The sequence below is a fragment of the Macaca mulatta genome, chromosome 2, assembly GCF_049350105.2.
Source record: "Macaca mulatta isolate MMU2019108-1 chromosome 2, T2T-MMU8v2.0, whole genome shotgun sequence".
Lineage (NCBI taxonomy): Eukaryota > Metazoa > Chordata > Mammalia > Primates > Cercopithecidae > Macaca > Macaca mulatta.
The window spans coordinates 44,949,400-44,974,893 of record NC_133407.1 but is presented as its reverse complement, the minus strand read 5'-3'; the positions used below and the strand labels follow the sequence as shown (position 1 = coordinate 44,974,893).

The window sequence follows — 25,494 nt, the reverse complement described above, 5'->3', positions numbered from 1 at the left end:
AATAAATCCACATGGTAGAATGTTTTATGGTCTTTAAAATGTCTTCAAAGAGTATTTAATAACATGAAATACTCTTTTTTTTTTTTAGATGGAGTTTTGCTTTTTTTGCCCAGGCTGGAGTGCAATGGTGCCATCTCCGCTCACTGCAACTTCCGCCTTCTGGGTTCAAGCGATTCTCCTGCCTCAGCCTCTCGTGTAGCTGGGATTACAGGCGCACACCACCATACCTGGCTAATTTTGTATTTTTAGTAGAGATGGGTTTTTACCATGTTGGCCAGGCTGGTCTTGAACTCCTGACCTCAGGTGATCCTCCCACCTTGGCCTCCCAAAGTGCTGGGTTTACAGCACGAGCCACCGCTCCCTGTCCAATACTTTTTTTAAATAGGATAAAATTGCATCTATATAATTATCCAAGCTGGATAGTATCTTTGTGTATACTGTATGATGGACTGTGGAAGTCTGATTTGCTCTTACCCTGGTTTCAGTAAATCAAGCTGTACTGCAATTCATTTCCTCAGTTTCAAAGAAAGCTTTTCATTTTTCTGATTTTTGAAGCATTGTCAGTTCTCTACTTAATCCTTCCAAATTGCCATTCATTTGCTGAAACCTGAATTGTGACCTCATGTCAGTATTCAGGATACTTGTGCATTAAGATCCTAGGATATAAGTAAATCAAAGGCATTGCTTATATTCTTAGATGACTGACATTAAGTACCTTTTATTTCCTCATATGTAGGTTAGCAATCAACATTATTTTCTGCCTGTAGGCTTTTCTTAATAATTAAGAATATCATATTCTTTGTTCCTGACTTTACAGATTATAAGCACACCACAGAGACTAACCAGTTCAGGAAGTGTTCTGATTGGGAGTCCATATACCCCTGCACCAGCAATGGTTACTCAGACACACATAGCAGAAGCTACTGGCTGGGTCCCTGGGTAAGAGTGTTGCAAGTTACTATTTTTAAAACCTTAAAAAAGAAGTTTAGACATTTTTTTCTCACTATCTTGTCTTCCGTTCTTGTTTTATTTTAGTTTAGTTCTTAAAAACAAATGTTTTTCCTTTAAAATCACCTATTTTATTTCACTTTATATCTTAGATATAAATCATCTCTGGAACAACTATTTTTAAACAGAAAAAAACAGTACAATAAATCATAACTGAACGCCGTGACTTTTTAAACTCTGGAATAGGACTACTTTTATTATAACATTTAACTGCTTTGGAAATATAAAAACTCTATTTTTATATATTTTTAACTCACATAAAAAAGGAGTTAAATATTAAGTGTTGGCTATACTCAGAATTTCCCCTATGAATTATTTCCTTAAAAACCAGAAAAGGTTAGGAAAAGAGGCCAAATACATTTTTTCATTAAATTTCCTCTTCTTTTTAAATGCTGAACAATTGAATCAATATCTCTTCTATGTTACTAATTTGTCACTTTTAGTACAAACTTCTATATGTTTCATCTTTGCCTGTAAATACTTACACCTTTCTCTACTCTTTATCATTTTAGTACCTCATACTTCCATAAAAGAAAAATAAATAAGATAAATTGCTGAAAATCTCGTTTTGTTACTTGAGATGTTTTGTTACTTTAGAAGTTATTTACATGGTGGAATACTGCATTGGTGATTCTGTCATATGTGAGTTTGAGCAAGCAGATGGTAAATCTTAGTGCAGTAAGAATCTCCTTGCTTCAAGGATATTAAGTGAATTAATAATCCTGGCAAAGTGCTTTAAGATGTATACATATTAATATACATAAATACATGCCTACACACACGTACAAATACATTAAAGACAGAAGAGTTTTGTATATGCATACTTTTCCATTATCAAATGAGCTGAAATGACAGAATTACCTGTAATCCTATGGGCGTTACTCAATCCTCATGAACATTCTTGTGTACATCTAAGGTTACCCTGGATTTCTATATAGCCTTGAAAGATTATAACATGAAAGCCAAGCCTGTGCCAGCAGTGTTGGCCCACTTTGGAAATGACCAGGGTCTGGATATTTTCAGCCCCATTTGTGCTTTATATCGGAGGTGGCAGGATTGTCTGGTATAGTCAGTATTTCACAGAGTGAAGAAAATTTTTCTCTGTCTTGTTTGCAGGTCTGCAGTGTTTTCCTCCCTAACTATTCATTGAGCTCTTTTCAACCTATGATTATTATGTTGTGATATCTTGTTCACATGATACAATTAGGATTTATTTTATGTACCTATCTTTTGTATTTGTTAGTTTTAGTCTTCAAATATATTCAATGTATAATTAGACAAGTTATAATAAAGTATTAATGAAATTAAATTGTATTTAAGTATGTGTTGTTTTTATGCTATCTTTTTTCCTTTTTAGTGATAGAAAACGGGCTAGAAAATTTATAGACTCTGATTTTTCAGAAAGGTGAGTATAAGTCTAACTATTTTGTTTGGAAGATTCTGTTATATAGAGAGGTTGTTGGCGTTGCGACTACTCTGGTTTAATGCGATGTTTCTCTTCGTGTAACTTCAACTTCTTTCAGTTTTTGCCATTATTTCATTCTGCATCAAGTGTCCCAGTTCACTCATAGTATCTGTATGGTTTCAGTAGAAATTACCCTGTGAGCAGATTGACTATTGGTAGTATGTCCTTTAGTATTACCTCCCCTCTTTCCATCTGGGAAATGAAGAGTTTTATCAAAGTGAATGCTCCACATTACCCTAACATGCCCAAACTTTAACAAGTTTTTCTTTTTTCTTTTTTTTTTTTTTTTGAGATGGAATCTTTCTTTGTCACCCAGGCTGGAGTGCAGTGGTGCGATCTTGGTTCACTGCAACCTCTGTCTCCCAGGTTCAAGTGATTCTCCTGCCTCAGCCTCCTGAATAGCTGGGATTACAGGCGCACACCACCATGCCTGGCTAATTTTTGTATTTTTAGTAGAGACGGGGTTTCACCATGTTGGCCAAGCTGGTCTCGAACTCCTGACCTCATGATCCACCTGCCTCAGCCTCCCAAAGTGCTAGGATTACAGGCGTGAGCCACCGCACCCTGCTAAGTTTTTCTTAAAACATTTATAAATCATAACAAACTCTCAGTTGTTCTTAAGCAATATGTTGGGCATAAGGAAAGTTCACGTTATCTTAGAATATTAGGACAGTGGCTTCTCCATTCTGACTGCATCAGAATCACTTGTAGTCTGTTAAGTAAAAAATAAATGCCTGCCACGTCAGAAACTCCTACATTTTCTAATTTGCTATCTCTGATTTGCTGTGCCCTGAGAAACTAGATGGCTAAATGTGTTAGAATTCAGTCTAAAATGAAAGTGACTAGGCTCTGAGTGAGAACTGTGGGAATATGTATAAAGGATGTGTGTTTTCTTGCCCTGACACTAGTGCTGTTTCAGTTCCTTGGTGGCTTTTGTTGCTTGCTTCTTGGTCCTAATTGTTTTCAACAGATACAATCACGTCTGAGGAGCTGCCGTACCATAGAAACGAAATGTTCTTTACTCTCTAATGGAAAGTCCTCTTTCCAACTCAAACTGGTCTTTACTGGTGTTTATCCTTGGAAAGGGCAACAGAACAAGTTCTTGCAGATGTATTTAGCAATGTTTAAGGCCTTAAAATGGAACTATTTGTCAGTTATGGTGGGTGACACCTCTGCATTGCAAACAGTACAAAAACCAAGATTCTCTTTATTCTCCTTTGTAAGTGAGAATTCTAAAGATCTATAAGTGAGAATACATAAACGTGTTAGATTAAATGTATTAGTATAGCCATTGGTTCAACTTTGTCTTTCTACATTTGGTTCAGTGGCTTTTTTTCCTAGCATTTTTTTTTTTATCATTCTTTAAAAAGTTTTGAATGTAACTTTTCTGCAGTGTATCCCCACCACCCCTCTGTCAAACTGCAAAGATTTGACATGTGTTTTTCTTTATTCCTTGTTCTAAATTAGTAAGATTTAGCACAGTGGTGTTTCAGTTTTTTCTTTATGCTTCTTTTTTTTCTTTTTTTTTTTTGAGATGGAGTCTTCCTCTCTCTCCCAGGCTGGAGTGCAATGGCTTGATCTCAGCTCACTGCAACCTCTACCTTCTGGGTTCAAGCGATTCTCCTGTCTCAGCCTCCCAAGTAGCTGGGATTACAGACATGCACCACCATGCCCAGCAAGTTTTTGTATTTTTGTAGAAGCAGGCTTTCACCATGTTGACCAGGCTAGTCTCAAACTCTTGACCTCAAGTGATCTGCCTGCCTTGGCCTCCCAAATTGCTGGGATTACAGGCGTGATCCACTGTGCCCAGCCTCTTTTGTTTTTAAGACATGGTGTCACTCTGTTGCCCAGGCTGGAGTGCAGTAGCGCGATCTCGGCTCACTGCAACCTCTGCCTCCCAAGTAACTGGGACTACAGGCGTGTGCCACCACACCCAGCTAATTTTTGTATTTTTAGTAGAGATGGGGTTTCATTATGTTGGCCAGGCTGGTCTTGAACTCCTCACCTCAAGTGATCCACCTGCCTTGGCCTCCCAAAGTGCTGAGATTATAGGCATGAGCCACCACACCTGGCCTTTTTTTTATTTTTTACTTTTTTGCTAATTAAGTCAAGGTTTAATTTTATAAACATGACTGAAATATTTTGTTGATTTAAATATTCTGGTTGACTCTTTTTTTAACAAGAAATGAAACTTTTACTATATATTTTATATAACTCCTTATTTAAATGAAATACATTTATTGCAATTTATACTTGAAATACAATACTATAAATTTAATTTGTATATTACTTTTGTAAACCATAAAAAATTTATTGGGAAAATGTCAAGAGATGGTTTGTAGATTCTAGTTACGTGCCTGGAAAGAAAGAAAAATACTTTTTTATTCTTTGGGTGTAATTCTTTTGAATACTTAAAAGGAAATAATTAATAAACTGTAACATGCTTTTCAAACCACAGTATATTAGTGGGGTTTGTTTGTTTGTTTGTTTTTCGAGATAGAGTCTCGCCCTGTTGTCCAAAATGGAGTGCAGTGGCGCGATCTCTGCTCACTGCAGCCTCCGCCTCCTGGGTTCAAGCAGTTCTTTTGCCTCAGCCTCCTGAGTAGCTGGGATTACAAGCACCCACCACCATGCCCAGCTAATTTTTATATTTTTAGTAGAGACAAGTTTCACCATATTGGCCAGCTAGTCTCGAACGCCTGACCTACCTCAGCCTCTCAAAGTACTGAGATTACAGGGGTGAGCCACCGTGCCCAGTCTGTGGTTTTATTTTCTTATTTAGGTTTTAGTTTCTTAATTTAGTTCCTTTGATAAAGAATGCTTCCTCCTGGTTTCTTTGTTTGGTTTATGAATTAATAGAGTGTTTACATCCTGTGGCCAAATATTGATGTTATTTGGAAAGAGAGGGTCTTGGTGTTTGAAAGATCTCAGGCTCTTAAAAAAATGTGTAAACCCTATATATTTAAGATTTAAATAGAGAGCTTCCAATTTAAGATGATGGACTGGGCTGGGCACGGTGGCTCATGCACGTAATCTTGATACTTTGGGAGGCCGAGGTGGGTAAATTACAAGGTCAGGAGATCGAGACCATCCTGGGTAACACAGTGAAACCTCATCTCTACTAAAAATACAAAAACTAGCCAGGCATGGTGGCACATGCCTGTAATCCCAGCTAGTTGAGAGGCTGAAGCAAGAGAATCACTTGAGCCTGGGAAGCGGAAGTTGCAGTGAGCCGAGATCATGCCACTGCACTCCAGCTTGGGTAATAGAGCGAGACTCCATCGCAAAAAAAAAAAAAGATGGACTGATTACTCATGTTTACTCCCTACCTTCCTCATGCCCACTGCTAAGATATTATTGAAATTTTAGTATAAAAAATAATTAAAGGGACCTGGGCACAGTGGTTCACGCCTGTAATCCCAGCACTTTGGGAGGCCAAGGTAGCCATATCACTTGAGGTCAGGAATTCAAGACCAGCCTAGCCAACCTCATGAAACCCCATCTCTACTGAAAATACAAAAATTAGTCAGGCATGGTGGCACATGCCTTTAATCCCAGCTACTTAGGAGGCTGAGGTGCAAGAATCGCTTGAACCCAGGAGGCAGAGGTTGCAGTGAGCTGAGTTCGTGCCACTGCACTCCAGCCCCGGCAACCGAGTGAGACTCTGTCTCAAAAATAATAATAATAATAATCATAATCATAATAATTAAAGTAAATCTGCAAAGGTGCTGTAAAAAATGATAGGGGTACAGATTTCCCAACTGGAAAATGAAGGCTAGTGTTATGATGAAAAGTGAAAGTAGAGAAATCTACATCGCACAATATGCGTGGAAGAAGTCAGCATCAGAAATGGTAGCCATTGTACCCTACATTGTCACAGAGAGGCTCCAGGCTTAAAGTTGACTTCTGTAGAAAGCAAGAATGAATTGTTGGAGGAAGTAAGGAGAGTGATTAAATAAAGACTTTGAGCAGCTGGGCCGGCTGAACCATCCCAACCCTTCAAATCCCCTTGTACCTCTTATCCCACCTCCATACACAGAGCAGTTGCACCAAACACATTTCTCCCCCAGGGCTGAAACTTGGAGAACTGATCCCAGGGAAACAACTGCCTGCCTCAGTTGGGTTTAAGAATTTTAGTATGCCGCCAGGCGCGGTGGCTCACGCCTGTAATCCCAACACTTTGGGAGGCCAAGGCGGGCAGATCACGAAGTCAGGAGATCGAGCCCATCCTGGCTAACACAGGGAAACCCCATCTCTACTAAAAATACAAAAAATTAGCCAGGCGTGGTGGCAGGCGCCTGTAGTCCCAGCTACCTGGGAGGCTGAGGCAGGAGAATCGCTTGAACACAGGAGGCCGGAGGTTGCAGTGAGACAAGACTGCGCCACTGCACTCCAGCCTGGGCGATGGAGCAAGATTCTGTCTCAAAAAAAAAAAAAAGAATTTTAGTATGCCCCAGAACAGGTTTTCCTCATACTGGCATTTGTATTTGTGGGGAAGAGAGAGAGAACAGACTGGCTGCCTGCTTGCCTGCTTAGCAGCAAACACAACCTGAAGTTAAGCTTGTTGCCAGCATGGCCCACTCACATCCACAGAAGTTGTAGTTAGCCCTGCACAAGTGAGGAGAACCTTCTTAGGAAAACAAGCCTGCATACAAGAAGCTCATGTAAACTCTATATGTTGAAAACTTGAATTCAACATTTGTGAATATGAAAGAACAGGACATTTTGGGAAAACTATCATGAAAGAAAAGGAACAAGATGAATAAACAAAAGTTATGACCCAAGAGGATGTAGAACAGTAAGATAAAAAAGAACAATAAAATAAAGTTGTAATTATCACCCTTTGAGAGGTCTGAAGGTTCCTAAGAAGCGAATACCCATGAAAGAAAAAGAAGATCCTATGGAAAAGAAGCAAGGAAGAAAAACATTCTGTGAAGTTTAAAACATGATTGCCGGCTGGGCATGGTGGCTCACACCTGTAATCCCAGCACTTTGGGAGACTGAGGCAGGCGGATCATCTGAGGTCAGGAGTTCAAGACCATCCTGTCCTACCTGGTGAAACCCTGTCTCTACTAAGAATACAAAATTTAGCTGGGCGTGGTGGCGTGTGCCTGTAACTACTCAGGAGGCTGAGGCAGGAGAATTGCTTGAACCCAGGAGGCGGAGATTGCAGTGAGCCGAGATTGCACCATTGCACTCCAGCCTGGTGACAGAGTGAGACTCCGTCTCAAAAAAAAAAAAAAGATTGCTAAAAACAGTTCTTCCAGATATTAAAACATGAAAACAGAATTTTTGTTTTAATGAAATAACTTGGCAGCAGTCTAGTGCTGCAAAGAATAGCTGGGATCATCTTATTTGAAGGTATCAGAAATCTACTGAGGCAGTGAGAACTAGAGGGGCTAAAACTAGAGCAGGAAGAACCTCGGAAAGATGAGAGACTTCCACAGTAGCTTTTAGATATGGGGTTGTTTGCCGTTTGTGGGCAGGAGCCTGAGAATCTAGGGTTTTGTACAAAATAAAGGAGAAAAATTTTATGATCAGTTGATACAGAAAACACTTGACTTGATTAAACTTTATTCATTATGGTAAGTGTCAAACTAGTAATAGAAGGGAACTTAGTGTGTTAAAGACAATTGGCAAAAACTAACAGCAGGCCAGGCACGGTGGCTCACGCCTAGCATCCCAGCACTTTGGGAGGCCAACACAGGCAATTCTCTTGCTCTCAATAATTCAAGACCAGCCTGAGCAACATGGGAAAACCCCATCTCTAGAAAAAATACAAATACCGCCCCCAGCCGAGAAGAATGTCTTAAAAAAAAAAAAAAAACACACAGGCCAGGTGCAGTGGCTCATGCCTGTAATCCCGACACTTTGGGAGGCTGAGGTGGGTGGATCACCTGAACTCAGGAGTTCAACACCAGCCTGGGCAACACGGTGGAACCCCATCTCTACTAAAAATACAAAAAATTAGCCGGATGTGGCAGGACGCGCCTGTAGTCCCAGCTCGGGAGACTGAGGCAGGAGAATCGCCGGAACCTGGAGGCAAAGGCTGCAGTGAGCCGAGATCGCACCACTGTACTCCAGCCTGGGTGACAGAGCGAGACTCTGGCTAAACATACACACGCGCGCTTTCTGGCTAAACACACACACACACCTGACAGCAAACATTACATTTAGTAGTGAATAAAAAGTTTTCAATTTGGCATAAGAAACAAGGAGGATCCCTAGTTAATCACCACTTCTATTCAGTATTGTAGTGGAAATCCTTGCTAGTGCCGTAAGCCAAGAAACAAAATGGAAAGCCTTAACAAAAGAATTGTAAATGAAGAAATAAAATGGCACCATTTGCAGGTGATGTGATTGTATCCCAAGAAAACCCAAAAGAATCTACAGACAAATTATGAGAAAAATGAATTTAGCAAGGTTGCTGGATATAAGGGCATATAAAAATTGGCCGGGCGCGGTGGCTCAAGCCTGTAATCCCAGCACTTTGGGAGGCCGAGACGGGCGGATCACGAGGTCAGGAGATCGAGACCATCCTGGCGAACACGGTGAAACCCTGTCTCTACTAAAAAATACAAAAAACTAGCCGGGCGAGGTGGCGGGCGCCTGTAGTCCCAGCTACTCGGGAGGCTGAGGCAGGAGAATGGCGTAAATCCGGGAGGCGGAGCTTGCAGTGATCTCAGATCCGGCCACTGCACTCCAGCCCGGACGACAGAGCCAGACTCCGTCTCAAAAAAAAAAAAAAAAATGAACAGAATTTTTTTATTCTAGCAAAAAATACAAGCCAGTAAACATTGAAAAGTGTTTATCAGCATTAATCATTAGAAAAATGCAAATGAAAACCACAATGCAATACCACTTTATATCCATCAGAATGGCTACAATGAAAAGGATAGACAGTGCTAAGTTTGGCAAGGATATGAAGCATCTAGAATGCTCATACACTGCTGATGGCAGGTTAAATTGATACAGTCATTTTGGGAGTTAGCAGTATCTGCTGAAGTTGAATATAAACATACCCTGTAACTCATCAATTCGGTTCTTTGCATGTACTCAACAGAAATTTGTGCACACATTCACCAAAAACGTGTACAAGAGAGTTTATAGAAGCACTATTAGCCTCCAACTAGAAACAAACCAAATGCCCATCTGCAGAATGGATGAATGGATTGCAATGTATTCATACAATGAAATGAATGAAATACAGTCACATGAAAAGTGTGATGAATCTCTTAAATAGTGTCAGATACAAAAGGATACATACTATATGATTTTAATTTAAAGTTCAAAATAGGTAAAACTATAATAGAAGTCATGGTAACAGATATTCTTGAGGTGTTGGGTTTGGGTGGAACTATAACTAGAAAGAGACACTTAACACAGATGGTTTGTGTACTTTTCTTTATGTGTTATATATGTCAATGAAAATTTACATTTAAAAACTCAGGGAGAAGTTAAACACTATAGCCAGGTAAGTCTCAACATCTAGACTGTAAGCCACTAAATGATGGGACAGGACTACATAAGAAGAAAAGGAAAGTTTTCTTCCTTATGTTGTGGGCTCCTGCAGTGTTTTCCTACCCATCTTTTATAGACTAAGCTCAATCACAATAATCAGTTTTACAGCAGTGATTTCAACCCTGTCAAACCCAGGATCCCCCCTTTTTTTTCTTTGAGACAGAGTCTTGCTGTGTTGCCCAAGCTGGAATGCAGTGGTGCCATCTTGGCTCACTGCAACCTCTGCCGCCTGGGCTCAAGCGATTCTTGTGCCTCAGCCTCCGTAGTAGCTGGGATTACAAGCACATGCCACCACACCTGGCTAAGTTTTGTGTGTGTGTGTGTGTGTGTGTGTATATAGATATATATTTTTTATATATATATTTATATTTATATGCATGTATATATATATTTTTTGAGATGGAGTTTCCCTCTGGTTGCCCAAGCTGGAGTGCAATGGTGCAATCTCTGCTCACTGCAACCTCTGCCTCCCGCGTTCAAGCAATTCTCCTGCCTCAGCCTCCCAAGTAGCTGGGATTACAGGTGTATACCACCACACCCGGCTAATTTTTTGTATTTTTAGTAGAGACGGGGTTTCACCAGGTTAGCCAGGCTGGTCTCAAACTCCTGACCTCAGGTGATCCGCCCACCTCAGCCTCCCAAAGTGCTGGGCTTACAGGAGTGAGTCACTGCACCCGGCTTTTGTATTTTTAGTAGAGTCAGGGTTTCACCACGTTGCCCAAGCTGGTTTTGAACTCCTGACTTCTACTTACCTCAGCCTCCCAAAGTGCTGGTGTTACAGGTGTGAGCCACCATGCCCAGCCCAGGATCCCTTTCTATATAAAATACTTTATAATGTTTCTTTTATTACCTAAATGAAATTATAGGTAAAAATATAACTTACCTATATGCTTAAATTTTTTTTTAAGTCTAAAGTCTTAAGTATATAGAAAGGAAAAACAAAAGGAGAGTAGTCCTAAGCAGAAATACATAGATGTGGTTGGTATACTGTTAGTGGTCCAGAACTCTTTGTTCCTAGTCCACGTTACAGAAATTGAAGTCCAGACACCTTTATAGCAATTTGATGTTGATTTAAGCACGATGGATAGAAATTTTGATGAAATTTTTGTTAAAATTTAAATTTTATCTATTTAAAATTTCTGAGTTTTAAAATTTAGCTAGAATTTTAGCTCTGTCGGCCAGGCATGGTGGCTTACACCTGTAACCCCAGTACTTTGGGAGGCCGAGGTGGGCGGATCACCAGAGATCAGAAGTTCAAGACCAGCCTGGCCAACATGGTGAAACCCCATCTCTACAAAAATTAGCCTGGCATGATGGTGTTGGCAGGTGCTTGTAATTCTAGTTACTCGGGAGACTGAGCCAGGAGAATTGCTTGAACCTGGGAGGCAGACGTTGCAGTGAGCGGAGATTGCGCCATTGCACTCCAGCCTGGGCGACAGAGCCAGTCTCTGTCTCAAAAAAAAAGGAAAGAAAGAAAGAAAAGAATGTTAGCACTGTCAAACTAACATGGTAAGCTCTCTGTGGTACAAACAGTTCACTAGTGATGCACAGGAGGACCATATTACAGCATGTGACTATTTTTCCACAGCTTTGTTGATATATAATTCGTATACTATACAATTCATTCATTCAAAATGTACAACTCATTGGCTAGGCATATTAACAGAATTGTGCAACCATCACAACAATCAATTTTTAGAATATTTTCATCACCCCTGAGAAAAAAACCTGGCACCCTTTAGCTATAACCTCTCAAACCCCTCATCCCTCCCACTCTTAGACAACCACTACTCTACTTTCTGTCTGTAGATTTGCCTATTCTGAATATTTCATATAAATGGAAACATACGATATGTGGTCCTTTATGACTGGCTTCTTTCAGTAAGCATGTTTTTAAGGTTTATCCGTGTTGTGACATAGACATTCCTTTTTATTCCTAAATAATATTCTATTGTATGAATGTGCCACATTTTACTTATTTGTGCACTAATTGATGGACAATTGGGTTGTTTTCACTTTTTGCCTATTACGAATGATGCTGCTGTGAACATTTGTTAGGGTTTTGTATGGATGTAAGTTTTCATTTCCCTTGGGTGTATACCTAGGAATGGAATTGCTGGGTCATACAGTTACTCTTTGTTTATCCCTTTTGAGTATGGCTAGACTGTTTTCCAAAGTGGCTGTACCGTTTTACATTCCCATAAGCCATGTATGAGTATTCCAGTTTCTCCACGTTTTTGCTAACACTTCTTGTGAAATGGTACCTCATTAATAAAAATTAACTCAAAGCATTTTGATTTGCATTCTTTGTATATCCTAGATAGAAATCCCTTATTAAATACATGATTTGCAGAGTTTTTCTCCTATCTGTGAATTGACCTTTCACATTCTTAATGGTGACTTTTGAGGCACAAATGTTTTTGATTTTGATGTTTAATTTATTTATTTTTTTCTTGAGTTACTTATGCTTTTGGTGTCATATATCTAAAACATCTTTGTCTAATCCAAGGTCACAAAGACTTAACATGTATGTTTTCTTCTAAGTGTTTGATAGGTTTAGCTCCTACATTTAGGTTTTTGCTTTAATTTTTATTAAGGTTAATTTATCAAATGTAACCCAGAAGCATACAGAAAATCTATGAAGAAAAAATAGGTGGTTTTTTTCTTTTTTCTTTTTTTTTTTTTTTTTTTTGAGACGGAGTCTCGCTCTGTCGCCGAGGCTGGAGTGCAGTGGCCAGATCTCAGCTCACTGCAAGCTCCGCCTCCCGGGTTCGCGCCATTCTCCTGCCTCAGCCTCCCGAGTAGCTAGGACTATAGGCGCTGCCACCTCGCCTGGCTAGTTTTTTGTATTTTTTAGTAGAGACGGGGTTTCACCGTGTTCGCCAGGATGGTCTCGATCTCCTGACCTCGTGATCCGCCCGTCTCGGCCTCCCAAAGTGCTGGGATTACAGGCTTGAGCCACCGCACCCGGCCTTTTTTTTTTTGAGACAGCATCTTGCTCTGTCACCCAAGCTGAAGTGCAGTGGCTCAACTATGGCTCACTACAGCCTCAACCACCTAGGCACAAGCAATCCTTCTGCCTCAGCCTCCTGAGTGCTGGCATACATACACCACCACACCTGGCTAATTTTTACATTTTTGGTAGAGATGAGGTCTCACTGTTGCCCAGGCTGGTCTTGAACTGCTGGGCTCAGGAGATCTGCCTGCCTCGGCTTCCCAAAGTGCTTAGATCATAGGCTGTGCTTGGCCAGAATAGGGATTTTTGACATTTATTTTTATAACATTTTTACACTTATTTTAATTTTTCAAACAAGCCTGGGTTTATTATTTAAAATTATTAGCTAAATTAGAAAAGTAAACTTTTATTTTAATCCTCATTTTCTAATGGTGATATAAGCATCCTGAACTATTTTTTTCAAGAAAAAGCATACCTTTTCTGAAGGTGGCAGCAGTAGTAGTTAACCAGATGTGACAATGGAAGTAATTTAAAGAATGAAGAACAGGCTACTCTGGGCACATTACCTATGGGGTAGTCCTGCTCCACAAGGAGCAATGTAAAAAAAAAAAAGAACAGTAAAATGAATACAATAGAGTTTGTATTAGTTTTGCTCAGAAACATGACCCCCTCTCATATTGAATTTGGTTTTGTAGCCATAATTGATGATGAAACACGTAACATAATGCATAAACTACAGCATCTTATTTGCAGAAATATACAGCTAATGAAGCCATGAAATCAAAACTTAAGCATAAAAGACAGCAAAACAAGTCAGTTCAAGAGCAAAAGAACTATGGAGAAATAATAAATTGTTGGGCAACTGTCACCACTATCCATCTCCAGAACTTTTTCATCATCCTGTATTGAAACTCTGTCCCCATGAAGCAACAACACTACATTTCCCACTCTCCCACAGTCCCTCTGTTCTACTTTCTGACTATGATTTTGACTATAATTTGATTTCATATAAGTGAAATCATACAATATCTTTTTTTTTTTTTTTTTTTTTTTGAGATGGAGTCTCGCTCTGTCACCAGGCGCGTACAGTGGTGTGATCTTGGCTCACTACAACCTCCGCCTCCCAGGTTCAAGTGATTCTCCTGCCTCAGCCTCCCAAGTAGCTGAGACTACAGGCACGCGCCACGACGCCAGCTAATTTTTGTATTTTTAGTAAGCGGGGTTTCACCACATTGGCCAGGATGGTCTTGATCTCTTGACCTTGTGATCTGCCTGCCTCAGCCTCCCAAAGTGCTGAGATTACAGATGTGAGCCACCATGCCCAGGCAATATTTATCTTCTTATGTCTGGCTTATGTCACTTATGTCTTCACGGTTCATCTGTAGTGTAGCATATATTAGAATTTTATTCCTTTTTAAGGCTGAATGTATTTCATTATATGTAAATACCACATTTTATCTCTTTATCCATTGGTGGGCAGTTGGGTTGCTTCCACATTTTAACTCTTGTGAATAATGGTGCTATGAACATGGGTGTACAAATATCTGTTGAGTTCCTGCTTTCAGATTCATCTGGGTATATACCCAGAAGTAGAATTACTGGATCATATGGTAATTCTATGTTTACTTTTTTGAGAAATTGCCGTATTGTTTTCCACAGTGGCTGTATCATTTTGTATTTCCACCACCAGTGTATAATGGATGCAGTTTCTCTACATCCTCTCCAACACTTTCTCATTTTCAGTTTTTGTTTCTTTAATAGCCATTCTAATGGGTATGAAGTAGCATCTCATTATGGTTTTGATTTACATTTCTCTAATGATGAGTGATGTTGAGCATCTTTTCATGCACTTTTTGGCCATTTGTATATCTTCTTTGAATAAATGACTATTAAGTCTTTTGGCATTTTTTTTTTCTTCTTCTTGAGACAGAGTCTTACTCCTAGGCTGCAGTGCAGTGGCATGGACTGTAACCTCCGCCTCCCAGGTTCAAGTGATTCTCATGCCGCAGCCTCCCGTGTAGCTGGGATTACAGATGTGTACCACCACGCCCAGCTTGTGTGTGTGTGTGTGTGTGTGTGTGTGTGTGTGTGGAGATGGGGTTTCACCATGTTGGCCAGGCTGGTCTCAAACTCCTGACGTCAAGTGATCCCCTTGCCTTGGCCTCCCAAAGTGCTGGGATTACAGGCATGAGCCACGGCACCTGGCCCTTTGCCCATTTTTGAATTGAGTTGTTTGGTTTCTTGTTGTTGTAGTTCTTTATATAGCCTTTTGCCTTTTAGTGTTCTTTAACTAGAGACATTTTTTGCTTAACTTTCAAAGTGGCTTACTGGATTGGTTGTAGGACCAAATCTCTCATTTGTGTATGGCAGGTGTTGACTCTTCTAACCTCCTTTGTTGAATTTTAGTGTTGATGTTAAGGCATGATATTCTATTAACCTTCCAAATAATGAGCTTAATTTATTGATTCAGCCATTGTTGAATGGTGCCCTCTGGTTTTATATTGCTTATGAAAATTCTGGCAGCTCGTGAAGGGGATAAAATCACTTGTAGTATACCTAGTGTACCATATGTTATATGCATTTCATCCTCACAACTTATGAGATGGGTATTCTGCATTTTTCAGATGAAGTACTGTGGATCAGAGTTAAATGGAGTAAACTGCTCAAAATATGTATCTGATAGTTTACTAATGTGATATTTAACCAAGTTTTCTTCAAGTTTATTATTAATTTATGCACTGAACTGATTTTATAAAACTGTCACATGTAGGCTTGTATCTACTTTTTAAGAGTATAGCCATCACCATTTCATAATAGTTTTTAAAATTGTAGTTGTTCCTACTTAAGGACTATGTTTAATTTCTTCCTTTAAATATTATCCAGGTATGACTACAAATATTATCCAGGTTATGACTATAGAGAGCCAATTAGCCAAGTGATTGCGTGAAATCACCTTATCTTATTGCTGCCTTTAACATAGCTATATAATCCCATACACAACATTATTGCTGCCCAATAGAAATTTTAAAAGAAAATAAATATTTGAAGTTAATTTTAATATTTTTAATTTAATCCAGTATATCCAAAATATTGTATTTCAATGTGTAATTAAATATAAAAATCACTAGTGAGGTATTTTACATTCATTCCTTATATTAAGTATTTAAAATCCAGTGTGTTAAACTTACGACACATCTCAATTCACCCTTCCCACATTTCAAGTACTCAGTAGCCACATGTGAGTTGTGCCTAGGGGTATTAGACAGTGCTGATTAGGAGGTTTAAAATGCAACTCATAAATTTAATTCATCTCTTTGATCTCAGTAAATGACCCTTCTTTCTAGAGGTCATTGTACTATTCCTCTCTTCCTTACCCTCGACTTCAGACAATTTTATTGACTTTTGTCTTTTAAATTTTGTAAATCCATCTTTTTGTCTCCTGCCCTACCACTACCTCAGTTTGGAGATTCATATTCTCTTACGTGGACTATTGCAGTACCCTCTCAATTGGTCTTGCTATCTCTGCTTGTGCCTCATAAATTTCACTTCTGCTGTTATTAATTCTGATCCCCAAATCTTCTGCTTTGCAGTGAGAATGTCTGCCTAACTGAAAATCTCACCATTCTACTCCCCTACTTAATACTTTTCAGTATATTTTAGTGATTTCACATTATTTCAAATAAGTAGTCTGTGAGGTAAGATACCTATACCATCCTACACTATCACAAGGGATGCATACACAATTCTTTGGGAATGTAGGAAAAAGAAAGTAGATACCCTTTTCTCATATTCCTTTTAAAACTGCATATTTAGTATCTGTTTCTATGTACGTAACATAGAACATGTAAATTATTTATCAATAAATATATTCGCAGTCCCACATCACTCAGTGAGGGGATATGTTCTGAGAAATGCTTCATTAGGCGATTTCATTGCTGTGTGAACATCATCAACTGTACCTACCCAAACCCAGGGTGGTATAGCCTATTGCCCCTGGGCTGCAAATCTGCCCGGCATGTTACTGGTTTGAATACTATAGGTAATTGTAATACAGTGATAAGTATTTGTGTATTTAAACATACCTAAACATAGAAAAGGTAGAGTAAAAATACCTTGTAAAAGATTTTTTTTAATGATACACCTTTATAGGGCACTTTTCATGAATGGAGCTTGCAGGACTGGAAGTTGCTCTGGGTGAGTCAGTGAGTGGTGAGTGAATGTGAAGGCCTAGGACTTTACTGCACACTACTTTAGACTTTATAATCACTGTATACTTACGCTACACTAATTTATTTTAAAAAGATTTTTTCTTCTTCAATAATAAGTTGACCTTAGCTTACTATAACTTTTTTACTTCATAAACTTTTTAATATTCTCAAACTGTTTTAATCTTGTAATAATACTTGACTTAAAATGCAGACAATATTGGCTGGGAGCAGTGGCTCACACTTGTAATCCCAGCACTTTGGGAGGCCAAGGCGGATGGATCACTTGAGGTCAGGAGTTTGAAACCAGCCTGACTAACATGGTGAAACCCCATCTCTACTAAAACTACAAAAATTAGCCAGTCATGGGGATAGGCGCTTGTAATGCCAGCTACTCAGGAGGCTGAGGCAGGAGAATCGCTTGAAGCCGGGATTCTCAGTGAGCTGAGGTCGCACCACTGCACTCCAGCCTAGGGGATAGAGTGAGACTCTTTTAAAAAAAAAAAACAAAAAAAAACATATTAATGGGTCCAAAAATACACTTAGATAGAATGAATAATATCTAGTATTTGGTAGTACAATAGGATGCTGTAGTTAACAACAATTGATTGTATATTTTAAGTAACTAGAGGAAAGGAATTGGAATGTTCCTAATACAAAGAAACAAAAAAGGCTTGAGATGATGGATACCCCGATTACCCTGATTAATCATTACACATTGTACAGCTGTACAAAAATATTTTCTTTATATCCTTAATTTTCTTTTTTTTTTAACTTTTGAAACTTTTTTGTTGAACACTGAGATGTGGCTGGGCAGGGTGGCTCACACTTATAACCCAACACTTTGGGAGGCTGAGATGGGAGGGATCACTTGAGGTCAGGAGTTCAAGAGCAGCCTGGGCAACATAACGAGACCCTGTCTCTACAAAAAAGAAAAGAAATTAGCCAGGCATGGTGACATGCACCTGTAATTCTAACTACTTGGAAGGTTGAGGTGGAAGGATCACTTGAGCACAGGAGGTTTAGGCTGCAGTGAGCCATGATGGCACCACTGCACTCTAGCCCAGGCAACAGAGTGAGACCCTGAATCCAAAGAAACCCCCCAAAACAGAAAACTGAGACAGGGGCCAGGCGCAGTGGCTCACGCCTGTAATCCCAGCACTTTGGGGGGCCAAGGCGGGTGGATCACCTGAGGTCAGGAGTTCTAGAACAGCTTGGCCAACATGATGAAACCCTGTCTCTACTAAAAATACAAAAATGAGCCAGGTGTGGTGGCGCACACCTGTAATCCCAGCTACTGGGGAGGCTGAGGCAGGAGAATCGCTTGAACCTGGGATGCAGAGGTTGCAGTGAGTAGAGATCATGCCACTGTACTCCAGCCTAGGGGATAGGGTGAGACTCTCTCTCCAAAAAAGAAAAGAAAACTGAGACACACTATCCTAGGCCTACAGGGAGGTCAAGATCATCAATATCACTGTCCCCTACCTCCACATCTTGTCCCACTGGAAGGTCTTTAGGGGCAGTAACACACATGGAGCTGTCATCTCCTGTGATAACAATGCATTCTTCTGGATACCTCCTGAAGGATTGCCCGAGGCTTTTTACAGTTAACTTTTAATTTATAATTTGAAGAAGTACGCTCTAAAATGATGAAAAGTATAGTTTAGTAAATACAGAAACCAGTAACATAGTCATTTATTATCATTATCAAGTATTATGTACTGTCCATAATTGCATTTGCTAGACTTTTATAGGACTGGCAGAGCAGTAGGTTTGTTTGCCAGCATCACCACAAACATGTGAGTATTGCATCATGCTATGGCATTATGATAGTTACTACCTCACTAGGCAATGAGAATTTTTCAATTCCATTGTAATCTTATTGGACTACTGTTGTATATGCGGCCCGTCATTGACTGAAATGTCCTTCTGTGGCAAATGACTGTAGTTTTAATTTCAGTAAAAAACCTATAATCTACATAGAATACGAAAAGATAAGTATGTTAGCTATACAAGGGCAAAGTTTTTGTGTTTTTTCACTGACTTATTCTCAGTGTCAATAACAGTATCTGGCATAGAATAGTAACTGGTCAATAAATATTTGTTGAATAAATAAATAAATGATGTGCATAGAAAAACACTCTAACTTCATACTTTATTAGGCCTTTAAGGCAAAAAGTAAGTTTAAGTAAACATTTTCTCATCTCTATTCAATTTAAATTTTTGACACCCGAAGTAAAAGTTAAATTACTGTCTTCTTGAATTATCTTACAGAGATTTGTAAAGGAAGTCTCTAATATGTATAATGGAGTAAAAAAACTTTTTTCCCTTCTAGTAAACGAAGCAAAAAAGGAGATAAAAATGGGAAAGGCTTGAGACACTTTTCAATGAAGGTGTGTGAGAAAGTTCAACGAAAAGGTACAACATCATACAATGAAGTCGCTGATGAGCTGGTGTCAGAGTTCACCAATTCAAATAACCATTTGGCTGCTGATTCGGTAGGTAGATCATGAACCTGACATTGATTTTGATGGATGATGGTATCTCTTTGTGTTATCTTTGTTATAGATTTGAGGAATCAGGTAAGCTAGATGAACAATTATACTTGAGGGTTTCATCCTTTATTTTGGGGGATTTTTTGTTGTTGTTGAGTTTTATTTTGGAGGGAATTCTTTTTTTTTTAGATGGATCCTCGCTCTGTCGCCCACGCTGGAGTTCAGTGGTGCGATCTTGGCTCACTGCAACCTCTGCCTCCCAGGTTCAAGCTCTTCTTGTGCCTCAGCCTCCCGCGTAGCTGGGATTACAGGCGCACACCACCATTCGCAGCTAATTTTTGTACTTTTAGTAGAGACAGGGTTTCACCATGTTGGCTAGGCTGGTCTCAAACTCCTGACCTCAGGTGATCCACCTGCCTCGGCCTTCCAAAGTGCCGGGATTACAGGCGTGAGCCACTGCACCTGGCCTTAGTTGCATTTTTTTGTTTTAACATTTAAAAAATATTTGGCATGGTGGCTCACGCCTGTAATCCCAGCACTTTGGGAGACCGAGGTGGGCGGATCACGAGGTCAGGAGATCGACACCATCCTGGCTAACACTGTGAAACCCTGTTTCTACTAAAAATACAAAAAAATAGCCAGGCATGGTGGCACGTTCCTGTAATCCCAGCTACTCAGGAGGCTGAGGCAGGAGAATTGCTTGAACCTGGGAGGCAAACGTTGCAGTGAGCCAAGATCTCACCACTGCACTACAGCCTGGGCAACAGAGCAAGACTCTGTCTCGGGAAAATAATAATAATAACATTATTATTATTACAGTTATTTTTATTACTTTAAATAAATATTGTGCTGAACCCTTTATTATTATTTAATCTGCTTTGAATAACATCCATATCCCTTCCAATATCAAAAAGAGGAAATTGGCATACCTACCACATTGCCTCCTCCCAGGACTTGTTGTTACAGGATCATTGTTTCTGCAGGGTCAACATTTCTTTTTTTTTTTTTTGAGACAGAGTCTAGCTTTGTCACCCAGACTGGAGTGCAGTGGCACAATCTTGACTCACTGCAACCTCCGTCTCCTGGATTCAAGAGATTTTCCTGCCTCAGCCTCCCAGGTAGCTGGGATTACAGGCATGTGCCACCACGCCCAGCTTAGTTTTGTATTTTTTAGTAGAGATGGGGTTTTGCCATGTTGGCCAGACTGGTCTTGAACTCCTGACCTCAGGTGATCCGCCCGCCTCAGCCTCTCAAAGTGGTGGGATTACAAGCATTGTCAAGATTTCTAATCATTGTCAAGATTTCTAATCATTGTCAAGATTTCTAATATCTATTGATGTTATTGTCAAGATTTCTTGCCTATTGTCAAGATTTCTAATATTTACATTCAGTTCTATAACTTAAATCCCCCACTTACTTAGATCTAGTTTTATATTTAGGTGGATTCAGTGTTCTCCACCATCCTTTATTATCATTGCATTTCCTGAGGACCTTGTTCCACGTTGTAAACCAACATGGTTTCCTTCATTGAGTAAGTCTTTCTATCAAAAAAAATAGAAGAAAAAGGCCAGGTGGGTGACTCACGCCTGTAATCCCAGCACTTTGGGAGGTCAAGGCGGGCAGATCACGAGGTCAGGAATTTGAGATCAGCCTGGCCAATATGGTGAAACCCCGTCTCTACTAAAAATACAAAAATTAGCTGGGTGCAGTGGCACGCGCCTGTAGTCTCAGCTACTCAGGAGGCTGAGACAGAAGAGTCACTTGAACCTGGTAAGTGGAGGTTGCAGTGAGCTGAGATCGCGCCACTGTACTCCAGCCCGGGCAACAGACCGAGACGCTGTCTCAAAAAAAAAAGAAGAAAAATGGTCAACTGAACTGAATGAACAGTGTCCATTGTCATATAGAGGATTATATTTTGGTGCAAGTTCCTAATCTCATTGTAGATTGGAGACAATTTGCAGATCAACAGTGGTCAAGGAACACATTTTGAGAAGCACAGTTTTACCCAGAACTTGAATAAATGTCCTTGATTTTTTTAAGTCTAAAATCCTCCCAGATAATGCAAGGGCTTAGAACACTTTACCTCCAATATGTTTTTCTGTTAATATATACTATTTATTGTCATGTATATTAATTAAGTTCTGTATTTATTCTAGCCTCCATAAGACATTATTATTGTTTTATACAGTGAAAATTGAGATTTACCCACATATTTACCTTTTGGATTGGTCTTCATTCTATCCTACATCTCTAAGCTCCCATCTTAGATGATATTTCTTCTACCTGAAGAAATCCCTTTAGTATATTTCAGTGTAGATCTGCAGGTAACATGATCTTTATTTTTAAGATTATTTTGTTTTATATTGTTTGAAAGTATTTTTATTTCATCTTTAATTTTGAAGGATATTTTCACGGAATATAGAATTCTTTTGGATGTCTTTGTCAGTTTGCTAAATAAAAAAATAGAATCCTTCCAGCACTTTGAAGACATAATATTAATTTGACATATTAATATCATGTGACTGTATCTTAACCCTTAATTATCACTCAATGAAAATGTTTTTTAGCAGGCTTACGATCAGAAAAACATTAGGCGAAGAGTTTATGATGCTTTAAATGTGCTAATGGCAATGAACATAATTTCAAAGGAAAAAAAAGAAATCAAGTGGATTGGCCTGCCTACCAATTCTGCTCAGGAATGTCAGAATCTGGAGGTAAGTGAGAAAATCTGTTTATGAATAGCTTTTTGTATTATTTTACATCAGAGGCATTTTAATTTAAAAATGTAATTGTAATATAAAATATTTCCAATTTTTCATGTATACTATGTCATTTTTTAACAGACTGTAGAATTTTAGAATTGGAAGGTGCCTTATAGGTATAGTCTACAGTTTAATTTGTAAATGATGAAACTGAGGGATATAAAAGTTAAATAACAGTTTGATTTTACTGTTTCTTAGAGAAGATTTTTATTTCATTCTAAGTTAATTCTGAGCACTCTACTAATAAACTTTTGGTGAAATGGTATCTTATTTGATAAGATGCTTGCTGTATGTATCCAAAAAAAAAAAAAAAGGATCAAGCTGGCTGTTGATTTCCTTTATTGGTTACACAATATTCTGAATATAGCTGTGAAAGTCAGACTTTTGCATTTGACTTTAGAAATAATAGCAACAGAATGAATAGTGTTTCGTTTGTGTCTTTACCAGAATGAATAGAATTTTGGAATTATGTATGCAGAAGCATTTTAAGTTCTGTTAACTTTAAGCATTATAGAAAATTCTTTCTACATGAGCATGTTCCCTGACATACTGTTTCTAAATTGACATGACATAATTTTACTACCATGACCATAAATGGAATAAACTGAGGTTAAATACGGCTTTGGGGCCAGGCGCAGTGGCTCACGCCTATAATCCCAGCACTTTGGGAGGCCAAGGTGGGTGGATCACCTGAGGTCAGGAGTTCAAGCAGCCTGGCCAAAATGGTGAAACCCCATCTCTACTAAAAATACAAAAATTAGCCAGTGGCGGACGCCTGTGATCCCAGCCACTGGGAAGGCTGAGGCAGGAGAATCCTTTGAACCCGGGAGGCAGAGGTTACAGTGAACCAAGATGATGCCATTGCACTCCAGTCTAGGCGATAAGAGCAAGACTCCATCTTTAAAAAAATGTATATATATATATGTGTGTGTGTGTGTATATACATATAGCTTTGGGAGATAATTAAGATTGGTTTTCTGTTTTTCTCAGTCTTTTTTCTCCCCAGCAATTCAGTTATTTGGTATTATTATACTTATGGATGGAGAGAGAAACCAGATATTCATCAGAAGCTATATAATATTTTTCATATGCTACAGTGGAAATATCCTCCTTTTCTCGTTTTTCTTCCTTCTGATAGAGTGGAATTTGAGCATCATTTTCATGAGTAATATTGAGCTTATACTAAAGACTTACTAAGCAAAAAAACCTATTCACATCTACCTTGTGCTTAATCACAGGTTATACAAGGCAAATCTCTGAACCCAAGGAACTGTCATTCTAACTGGGGAGAAGAGAAATGTAAAAGAGTTAACCAAAAATGTGATTACTCCTATGAAAGAAATGTACAGATTCTCTGCAAAGAGGGATGGGGGAGGGCTTTACCAAGGAGATAATCCCAGAGCTCAGGCATGAGGTGGGAGTAGTTTGCCAAGTGGATACGGGTGGGGAGGGCCTTCCAGGCAGAGGCGCTGCATGGGCTGAGACAGGCGTGAGAAAGCTTGCCTGGAGCTGGGTGTGGCTAGGGAACAGGCATTTAGAAAGATGGATAGATATCTAAGTGTTAAGCAGTGGGGACCTGATCCTGTAAACAAAGGGAAGCAGTTGATAAATTACAAAGAGAAGGGTTGATAGGATGTTTTTTGAAGGATCACTCTGCCAGTGGGTTGGAAGTAAAATTAACAGGTAGGGAAGGAAATGGAATGGAGGAGGGGGATTAGAGATGGTCTGAGTTAACAGCAGTGGCCATGAGATTGGAGAGGTGTTATAGAGGTAGAATCGGTGTGGCTTGACCTAGTTGGATGAGGGACAGATAAGGGGCCTTGCTTGTCAGAGCTTCTGATAAAGGGATGCTCCTACAACATCTTTTCCAATGTAGAACGCCACACAGATTTTACGTGAATCTTAAGTAATTTAAAAGTAAAACGTGGTGGATAGAGGAATCATGAATGGAAACTCCCTAGTATAAACTAGACTGGATGCGGAGCAAGTAAGAGATAATCTGCTGAAGCAGAAAAGAAAAATGTCTTATTTGATGATCGAAAGACAAAATTGTAACAAATTTAAAGATCTTAATTGTCTTTTATTTGTGATTCTAGAATCTGGCAATACCTCACTAGTAAGTAGAATGAGTGTTCCTATAAGCTGAGCAGAAGAGGTTGAACATTATTCAGTGTTTTAAAGATAGAGAAGCAGCAAAGGCAGATAGAGGCAGAAACAGATGAAAAAGCAGACTGGACATTTCAATGTCACTTTCCTTGTAAGGGTAAAACAGAGAAGACTCTCTTATGCCAGCTGCAACTGGCCTGTTTGGGTAGTTTACTATTCTGTCTTTCTCTCCTGATTTCCTAGGTCAGATAAACAACTTAGTTTTGGCCTGGTGGCATGGAACTTCAGCATGAGTGACTCCATTTTAGTTTGGTCTGTTGGGGCCTAGTGCAGGAGCTCAGTCCAAACCAATGGGCTCCTGTAAATTTTCTTTCTTTTTTTTTTTTTTGTTTTGAGTTGGAGTTTTGCTCTGTCACCCAGGCTGGAGTTCAATGGCACGATCTTTGTCAGCTCCTGCAACCTCCACCTCCCAGGTTCAAGCAATTCTCCTGCCTCAGCCTCCCAAGTAGATGGGATTACTGGTGCCTGCCACTATGCCTGGCTAATTTTTTTTTTTTTTTTTTTTTTTTTTTAGTAGAGACAAAGTTTCACTTTATGGGCCAGGCTGGTCTCTTGGCCAGGCTGCTCTCGAACTCCTGACCTCGTGATCCGCCCACCTTGGCCTCCCAAAGTACTGGGATTACAGGCGTGAGCCACCACTCCCGGCCATAAATTTTCTTAATAGATGTCTTTGGCTTTTGCCCAAGGAGACAGTGAGGAACTCAACTGCAAGGAAGTTCAGACCCTAAGTCTGTTTTCTTTAAGTAGTTATCAGATTGAGAAAAAAAAAGCAGTGGTTTGAAGCTGGAAAATTTGTCCAATAAGCATGTTTCTTTTTTTTTTTTTTTTTTTTTTTGAGACAGGGTCTTGCTTTGTTGCCCAGGCTGGAGTGCAGTGGCGTGATCTCGGCTCACTGCAACCTCCACCTCCCGAGTTC

At 39.4% G+C, this 25,494-nt stretch overlaps 1 protein-coding gene across 50 annotated transcripts in view; it reads left to right on the top strand.

Annotated features, from left to right (window-relative positions):
- TFDP2 (transcription factor Dp-2) overlaps window positions 1–25,494 on the top strand; it is a 197,046-nt gene that overhangs the window by 152,460 nt on the left and 19,092 nt on the right. For 17 of the 50 annotated variants that reach the window (NM_001261774.1, XM_028843368.2, XM_028843370.2 and 14 more), the window contains 4 exon segments: window positions 818–939; window positions 2,366–2,413; window positions 19,491–19,653; window positions 22,221–22,364. In NM_001261774.1, coding sequence (NP_001248703.1) covers window positions 818–939; window positions 2,366–2,413; window positions 19,491–19,653; window positions 22,221–22,364 — 477 coding nt within the window. 50 annotated transcript variants of the gene reach the window in all.